The sequence below is a fragment of the Trifolium pratense genome, linkage group LG2, assembly GCF_020283565.1.
Source record: "Trifolium pratense cultivar HEN17-A07 linkage group LG2, ARS_RC_1.1, whole genome shotgun sequence".
Lineage (NCBI taxonomy): Eukaryota > Viridiplantae > Streptophyta > Magnoliopsida > Fabales > Fabaceae > Trifolium > Trifolium pratense.
In genome coordinates this window covers 56,702,174-56,711,627 of record NC_060060.1, presented here as the reverse complement: position 1 = coordinate 56,711,627, position 9,454 = coordinate 56,702,174, and the positions used below count along the sequence as shown (strand labels likewise).

The 9,454-nt window shown below is 33.5% G+C and overlaps 1 protein-coding gene across 1 annotated transcript; it reads left to right on the top strand.

The window, feature by feature from the left end:
* The first annotated feature begins 7,322 nt into the window (after positions 1-7,322).
* Positions 7,323-9,355, top strand: LOC123905096. The gene is made up of 6 exons (XM_045954735.1): positions 7,323-7,690; positions 7,789-7,965; positions 8,072-8,176; positions 8,270-8,336; positions 8,428-8,523; positions 9,016-9,355. The coding sequence occupies exons 1-6, from the start codon at positions 7,323-7,325 to the stop codon at positions 9,073-9,075; spliced, it is 873 nt and encodes a 290-aa protein (XP_045810691.1). The 3' UTR covers positions 9,076-9,355.
* The last annotated feature ends 99 nt before the right edge of the window (positions 9,356-9,454 follow it).

Here is a 9,454-nt window from a genome sequence, read left to right as displayed (position 1 = left end):
GCGGTGGGATTGGTCCCATTGGATTAGTCGGTCCTAAGGCCGGATACCAAGTTTTTTTTTAAAAAAAAGAAATTATTTCTTGGAATTTGTGTGTTTTTATTTTTAAGCATTAAATTTCTTATATTATTTTAAATGCAAAATTTTTATATTAGGATACGAATACAAATGTTAGAAAACCCACCGTTGGATCGAAAATTTATATCATATAGATCATTCATACAAATTTTAAAAAAAAATTAAATCATTTGATGTGTTATTGAGACCTATCAAGATTAATGGTTTATGATTTTTTTATTGAATACCGTTAATCTTGGTAGGTTTCAATAACACATAAGATGATTTTCAAATTTTTTAAAAATTTATATAAACGATCTATATAATATAAATTTTTAATCCAATAATAGATTTTATAAAATTCATATTTATTATAGGGTTATTGATAAGTGATGCACCGTCAACTATTTCATGATAGAACTCGCCCATTTTATAGAGATTAGAGGCCGTTTGTTATAGCTTAATTTAGAAAAAAAAAATCACTTTTTTAATAAAAATAATCACTTTTAATTATTTTGCATCTGTTTGTTATAAATTTTTAAAATAATCAAAAGCTAAAAATAATCAGAAAACAGCTAAAAATAAAAAGCTTCTAAAAATAACTTATAAAATAATAGATTTTTTTAGAAGAGAGAAAAAAAAATTATTTATAATTAAAAAAAATCACTTTTATAGATCCAACAATCCAAGATATTTTTATCCATCCTAGAACAGATTGCCTGCAGTAAATTATTCCCTCCTGTTTAATCTCAACCTCATCCTGGATGTTAGTAACAAACAACTCAGGACTCTTCAGTCTTCATTCCAATTCCAATTCCAACGCAACACAACACTAACACACTAACTATGTCGTTGTTTTCAAGGTACGCTACTGCTGCTTTTGTTTTCATTGGTCGCTTCCCCTTTTCAACAAACTCAATAAGAATGATAAACTCTCTCATTGCATCACCAACACATCACTACTTTCAGGGAAATGGATCAGGTGCAGTTGAAATTTTGGTGCAGTCACTTTAAATAAATGTAGTCAATAAATAAGTTTTTAAATTATAACTGTTCGATCTTGATCGGATGGCTACAAGTAGCCCGACTGCATGACTACATTGAAAAAACGAATGCATGCAATCCAGGTTCTTGTCCCTACTTTCAATTGAATCAAGTTAGTTACAGGACTTTGATCAATGGTTTATGTAAAGTTGGACAAACAAGAGCAGCCCTACAGTTGCTGAGACGAGTTGAAGGAAAACTGGTTCCGCCTAACACTAGTACAAATATGACATATTACACAAGAGGTTTACATCTGACGAGCATATGTCAGATGTAAAACGCTATATGGAGTAGTCTTTTCATCTGGTTTCAATGTCCACGGATGTGAAAAATAAATAGACAAGACTTTTTACATCTGACTTCAATGTACCAGAAGCATAACTAAACGCGGTGGCAATCTTGTAATTATGGTGAAAATTATCTAATATATATATATATATATAGGGGGCTGCTAATTTAGACCCAGTTGGGTCTAAATTAGCAAGGTGCACATTTTGAGTTGGACAAAAATACCCTTTCTTTTTTTAAAAAAAAAAAAAAACATATTGGCGCTGATCCAGTGTCGCGCGCCTACCGCAGGACCACCGTTACAGACCGTTAATTTCCATCAGACGGCCAAGAGATGATCTCATCATGGCTGTCGGATCAATCAGACAGTCCAGATCATCCATCTCCATGATAAGCCAGCGCGTGCACCACACTAGATCTGCGCCTGGAGAGAGAAAATTTCATTTTAAAAAGCAGGACACGTGTCAACTGCTGGGTGGTTGGCGTGTTTTTTTTTTCATTTAATACTTTAAACTCAATTATTTCGTTGTAAATTAATTTTTTATTTTTTTATTTTTATACCAAAATTCATAATTTTTTTTTGTCTACAAATAGAGACTTGGTTCGTTTGATTTGGACACAAAAAAAAACTCAATTTTTCACTACCTTTAATTATCTTTATATAATACTGTGAAACCATTTAGCTGGTAGAATGGTTTCACAGTATAACTCTCTGAAATCATTTTACTGGTAGAATGGTTTCAGTGAGTAATTTCTTAATTGTTTGCTTCTGAAACCATTCTGAAACCATTTAGCTGGTACAATGGTTTCAGAGCGTTGTACTTTGAAACCATTTCACTGATAGAATGGTTTCAGGGGAGTTGATTTTTAATTGTTTGCTTCTGAAACCATTTTACTGCTAGAATGGTTTCACAGTATAACTCTCTGAAACCATTCTTCCAGCTAAATGGTTTCAGAAGCAAACAATAGTTTTTAATTACCGTTTTATCTCATTTAATTAACGAAAAATAGTTTCAGGTCTCAAAAAATTTCATAAAATATACCAAAAGTTCCAGAATATTATCTAATATTTTATTAGAAACAAATAAAAAAACAATTGGTTTCAGAGTACAAATCTATGAAATTATTATTATTATTTGTTAAATGGTTTTAAATAATCAGCGGAATTTGTGAAAATAATTTCATGACTTGAACTAGGGAGAGTGAGGTACACAAGAGGGTTCTAAATAATTCATAGTACTTTACATAAAATTTTGGAAATTTTTTATGGAATTATAATATTTTTAATTACCTTTTTACTCATTTAATTAACTAAAAATAGTTTCGGGTCTCCAAAAATTTAATACAATATACCAAAATTTCCAGAATATTATCTACTATTTTATTATGAAAACATAAAAAAAAATAGAGCCTCCCTGAGGCCGCACGCGCCCCCACGCGCCGCCGGTGAGAGTGGGCGTGGGCGACGCGCACTGTTCATCGTCCCTCCCACCCGTTTTATGCAGAAACGGGTCGTGCGACCCGGTTTTTGACCCGGTTCGATCTCCCTCAATACTCAACGAAACTCGACGTTCCTTATATGAATTTTGATCGTTTTTCAATTTTACAAAGGTTTCCGGTATTAGTTTTTGAAATCGGCGTTCGATTCGCACGTAAAATGAGGTCGAAATTTGGAAGAAATTTAAAAAATGTAATAGTTGTTCTATTGTTTCAAAAAAAAAAAAAAGGTATTTTTATGATGCAAATTACATACATGCCCCAGTTGCTCTATTGTTTCAAAAAAAAAAAATGGGTATTTTTGTCCAACTCAAAAGGTGCACCTTGCTAACTTAGACCTAACTAGGGTCTAAGTTAGAAAACCCCATATATATATATATATATATATATATATATATATGGCCATATTTAGCCACAGATGTAAAACGTCAGGTTAAATAAAAAAAATAAAATAATATTTTTGGAACAATAAGCTAATAGTGATATCTCTCTCCCAAGGCCAAAAAAAAATGCAATAGCGCTGATGACAAAAAAAAAAACAACCAACACGCAACCCTCAGCAGCAACCGTCCTCACCCCTCACCTGCGCAAGATTGAACCGGCGATGCAAACCCTCAGCGCCGTCCTCTACCGGCGACAAGATTGAACCCTCCGCAACCTTTAATCAACTCACCACCAGCGCTGTCCTCTCACTCGCAGTCGTCCTCTCTCTCACGAACCCTAACTCCAAATCGAAGCTTAACTCCAAATCGAAGCTTCTCTTTCTTTCTCCGGCCTCTACTCTCACGAATCGAAGCTTGTCCTCCTTTCTCCGGCCTCTACTCTCACGAATCGAAGCTTGTCTTTCTCTCTCACATCGATTCAGGTACTCTTCTTTCTTTTTTAATCCTTTTTAAATATTTTCCTTTTCGTGATTTCTTTGTGTTTTAGCTCTTAGAATTGTTACGTGGTAGTTATGTGGTTTTGATGGGAGATGGGGATGATTATGGTGGAAGTGTGTGGTGAGGAATTTGTTTTCACGCATAGAAGAAGGAAAAAGTCTAATGTTTTGTTTTCTGTTCTCTGTTCTGTCTTAGTTTGTTGGTTCCAAAATCTCTCTTTGTTCTGATTTTTTCGTGGTTTGTTACTTGGTTTGTTACTTGATTTCTTTGTGATTTCTTTCGTGATTTTACTTGGTTTGTGGTTTGTTACTTGGTTTTAGCTCTTAGAATTGTTTCTACTGCAATTGATTTATGTTTTTTTTCATCTGCAATTGATTCTAAGTGATTGGTTTCCCATCGGGTACGAAACCAATGCTTTAGTTGGTGTTACCATGTTTTAACTTAATTTCACAACATAGGTATGGATCGTAGTTGGATGAAAGCTAGTAGATTAAGTGCCGAGTTTGAACAGGGAGTGATTGAATTTATTCGATTTGCTGAAATCAATCTTCCATCTCCCGAAAGTAATGATGAAAAAAATCTTCCTCCTAAAAGTAATGTACATTTTCGATGTCCATGTGTTCTTTGTGGAAATAAAAAACTAGAAATTCATAAGGACGAAATCATTAGTCATCTCATTTGCAATGGGATTGTCAAAATTATACAAAATGGATATGGCACGGTGAAGTAGTAACAAACCGTAGTGTGTCCCAAAGCGAAAACATTAGTGTAGATATGGATGATCGTCTTGAAGACATGATGTGTGATATCGGAGAAGACTCGTTTAAGACGGCTCATGTGCATGATACGTTGTGCAGCGACAAGGATACACCTTTGTACCCCGGGATGCACAAATTTTACACGTTTGTCAGTGGTGTTAAAGTTGTTTAATCTGAAGGCAAAGAATGGGTGGACTGACAAAAGTTTTAGCGAATTGTTGAATTGTTGACACAAATGCTTCCTGAAGGTAACGTAATACCAAACCGGTGTTACGAGGCGAAGAAAGTATTATGTCCAATGGGATTGGAGTATGAAAGGATACATGTGTGCCCAAATGATTGCATATTATACAGAAAAGAGTTTGCAAACTCTGATCATTGTCCGAAGTGCATGGCGTCACGCTACAAAAAGAAAGATGGTGATTCTAGTGATGATGTGGTGACGAAAAAGGGTTCTCCCGCGAAAGTTGTATGGTACCTACCAATAATTCCAAGGTTCAAGAGATTGTTCGTTAATGCAAATAACGCAAAGAATCTTAGATGGCATGTAGACGAGAGAAAATGTGATGGACAAATTCGCCATGTAGCTGATTCTTTGCAATGGAAGAAAATCGATTCTTTGTTTCCAAATTTTGGCAAGGAGTCGAGAAACCTTAGACTTGGACTTGCTACCGATGGAATGAATCCGTTTGGCAATCAAAGTACTAACCATAGTTCATGGCCTGTTCTGCTCATGATTTACAACCTATCTCCTTGGTTGTGCATGAAGCGTAAATATATTATGTTATCGATGATGATTTCGGGCCCAAGACAACCCGGAAATGACATAGATGTTTATCTAAGTCCCCTAATTGATGATTTAAGAGTGTTGTGGGAGCAAGGAGTTGATGTTTTTGATGCGTATTCTGGATAACAATTCAATATGCGTGCCATGTTGTTTTGCACCATCAATGACTTTCCGGCGTATGGCAATTTGTCTGGGTATAGCGTTAAAGGGCACTTAGCGTGTCCTATATGTGCAAAAGACACAGATTTCAAACAATTGAAAAAGGGAAAGAAAACTGTGTATCTTGGGCATCGGAGATTTCTAAACCGTTATCATCCATATCGTAGATTGCGGAAAGCTTTCAATGATCACCCGGAGGATGGTGTTGCTCCGGAGCCCTTAACCGGAGAGCAAGTTTATGAACTACAACGAGATATTAATGTTGTCTTTGGAAAGGACGTTGGAAAGGGCAAAAAAAGGGCAAAAAAAAGTCTGATGTGGAAGAAAAAAAGTCTGATGTGAAAATTTCATGGAAAAAGAGGTCGGTGTTCTTTGATCTTCCATATTGGTCCAGTCTTGATGTAAGACATTGTATTGATGTGATGCATGTGGAGAAAAATGTATGTGATAGTGTAATCGGAACACTTCTCAACATTGCAGGCAAGACAAAGGATGGTATAAATGCTCGTCTGGATATGGATTTGACAAAGGATGACATTATTTTGGAAGGGCTTCACGGTCATCATCGAATACAAATGTCGCTGAGCAGCTCTCACAACTAGAAGAAAAAAGGGTAAATGATCATTTACCCCCCTGCAAAATAAGGAAATTTTCGTTTACCCCCCTGCACAAATTTTTTTTCTGTTTACCCCCCTGCAAAAAATAGATTCTCTCATTTCGCCCCCTGGGTGTACAGCAGGACAAGTGAATGTGCAAATTTGCTGACGTGGCTTGTACACATGGAAAAAAATCATTTATATTTATTTTTAAATTCCACGTCAGATATTATTTTTTTCAAAAAATAAAAATAAAATATTTTTTTTCCTACAAAATTTAAAAAACGAATTTTGTTTTTTTTTAAAAAAATTTTAAAAAACATTTCCTAGAAATAACTTTTTTTTTTCGTACAAAATTATTGAGTATTTTTTTCCTAAAATAAAATAAAAAACGAATTTTCTTATTTTACTCCAAAAATAAAGATTTATTTTCAAATCTTTTTGAATTAAAAAAAACAAAATCTTCGCCGTAATCGTTTGCTTCCACCGTCATGATTGTATTCGTCGTCGTCTTCTTCAATCGCCGAAATCATCTTCTACTTCATTATTGTCTTCTGCTTCTTTATATTTTTCTAGTTTTAGGGCAAATGGTTTTGATAGAAGAGGAAAACACCAATAAAACTTGTTTTTCTATTTTATATTTTTTTTGAAATTTTTCTATTTTTTTTAATTCAAAGAGAATAACAAAAAATAAAGTTTTATTTTTAAAAAATAAAGATTATGTTTTTTTTAATTCAAAAAGTTTAAAAATATATCTTTAAAATTTTTATTTCGGAAATAAACTTTATTTCGGAGTAAATCTTTATTTTGGGAGCAAAATAAGAAAATTCTTTTTTTTTTTTTATTTTGGGAGGAATTTTTTTTTGTTGGAAATTTTTTTAAAATCATTTATATGAAAAAAAAATTAATTTTTTTTTGTAGGAATTTTTTAAAAAAATTTTGGGGAAAAAAACAGAATTTTTTTTTTTATTTTGTAGGAAAAAAATTATTTTTTATTTTTTTTAAAAAATATTATCTGACGTGGAATTTAAAAAATAAATATAAATGATTTTTTCCACATGTACAAGCCACGTCAACAGGTTTACATAGTCACTTGTCCTGTTGTACACCCAGGGGGCGAAATGAGGGAATCTATTTTTTGCAAGGGGGTAAACAGAAAAAAAATCTGTGCAGGGGGGTAAACGAAAATTTACTTATTTTGCAGGGGGGTAAATGATCATTTACCCAAGAAAAAATTAGAGCTGAATTTGAAGAAAAGATGGCTGAAGAGCGTCAATTGATGCAAAAGACAATGATGGAGACTCTTAAGTCTGTCGGTTTCTTTCAAAACGCCTCCCCTACAAAGCAAGTGGTTGACGATTCTTCTCCAAAACATGTTGCAGGGAACTATGACAGTATGAAAGCTAGTTGTTCTGCTGCACCAACAAACATTAAAGAGGACTTAGATAATGGTGTAGACTCGGTTCAAAAATTGTTATGCATGATTGTCAGAAGGAAAACATATTTGCCCATACAGTTGGAACATGATAAGATTGTCACCAATTTTAAGATGTCGCCAAAGTTTATGAAAGACTTGTTGGTGGGTGATAATTGGCTTGACCTTTCAATTCTACAGCTTTGGTGCACGTAAGTACATTTTCGTTGATGCTATATATATATATATATATATATATATATATATATATATACTAAAAAGTCTTTTTTTTTCTCTCTTTACTATTCAGGTATATGCAACGTCTTTCCATAGACACAAAAAACTCAGATCTGTTTGCATTTTTGGACCCGGTTCAATTGAGTTTTGCATCAAAGCCAGTTTCACTTCAAAAGGCGGGTAAACAATACATACAAAATAATTTGCGTGATCTAAACAAAGTGTGCTACTTAGCACCACATCTTTTGGAGTAAACTCTTATTTAAACCTTTAGTTTTGATTCACTTCACTTGCTATTCATTCTTTCATCACCTCATTACAATGTTTTGATTCACCTCATTCTTTCACGTGTACAGCGGGCATTGGCAATTAATAATTATGTGTCCTAAGGACAATATTATAGTTTGTCTTCGTTCATTACACCGTAAGATACCTGAGGCAGCGAGGAATTTTTTTACAGAGTAAGTTATTATTTTAATTAGTTTGCCTTTGGTTTGCCTCTGTTCGTCCACTTACTGCCTATTAAAACTTTGTTGATTTTTAAATTTTTCTAGTGCTTTTAAAGTTCATCAATTGGCAACTTTTGGTAATAGAAAGAAGGCTACATGGATTTTTCCCAAAGTAAGTGTGGTGTAAATTTTAATATTTATTTACGTTCATAACACATGATTAATATTTATTTATGTATTAACTAAATGTCGTTTATATGTAGACAAGGCTACAACCTAACGGTAATGACTGTGGATATTATGTAATGAAGAACATGCTTGACATTGTCACCGCTAGTATTACAAAGAATTGGATGGAGGTATTATTTTTTGTCTTGATTGCTGCTTTTTTTCTGCATATATGGTTTTCTGCAATTTCCTGCATTCTGCATTAGTCGGGTCGAACGTTAGTGTCTACGACCCATTCTACATATATAAGTATTTGCCTAATTTCTGCAGTTTCCCTTATACTTCTGCAGTTTCCTGCATTAGCTGTGTAGTTTCTTGCATTCTGCATATAAATGTACTTTGATTAGTACTAGTGATTAGTGAGAGTAGTTGTTAGAAGACTGGAAGATTTATTTTAATTGTACATGTGTGTAATTGTATGAGGTTGAAGGAGTTGGATTGGACTTAGTTTGTTTTTTAAGTATTTAATTGCTTAATTAGTTGTTGTTGTTATTTTTTCCGCCGAACGTCGTACATGGGAACTGCTGCTGTTTGTCGCTGCCTACATTCTGTTTGTCCGGATTATTGCATTTTTTTTAGATCATGTAGTATGAATAAGTTGATCATGAATATGTATTGTATAGGTGTTCGATGATCCCACGTCATTAACCGAGGAGGAGCTGTATGAATTGCGAAACAGCTGAGCTACTTGTTTTCTTGACCTATACAATCCCGAGGTAGATTATGATGTTGCCGATGATGAGGCTTAGGAGCTAGCTAGGTTAATTTGTGTGATGTTACAATGGATTCACATTAATTATGATGTTTTGAATTGTAATGACTTGTATTTTGCTTGAATGTTATAACATTTTGGATGAATGAGTTGGTAATTTGTTTGAATTGTAAGACTTGGTATTTTATTTAAATTGTAATGACTTGGTTGAATGTAATTGTATTTTGGTTGAATGTTGAATTGTAATGCTATTTTGGTTTTTTTTAATTACAAAATAGGATTTAAAATATAAAAAAAAAAACGCAGGATTTTGAAAAAAAAAAATTAAATAAAGTTACTATTTCACATCT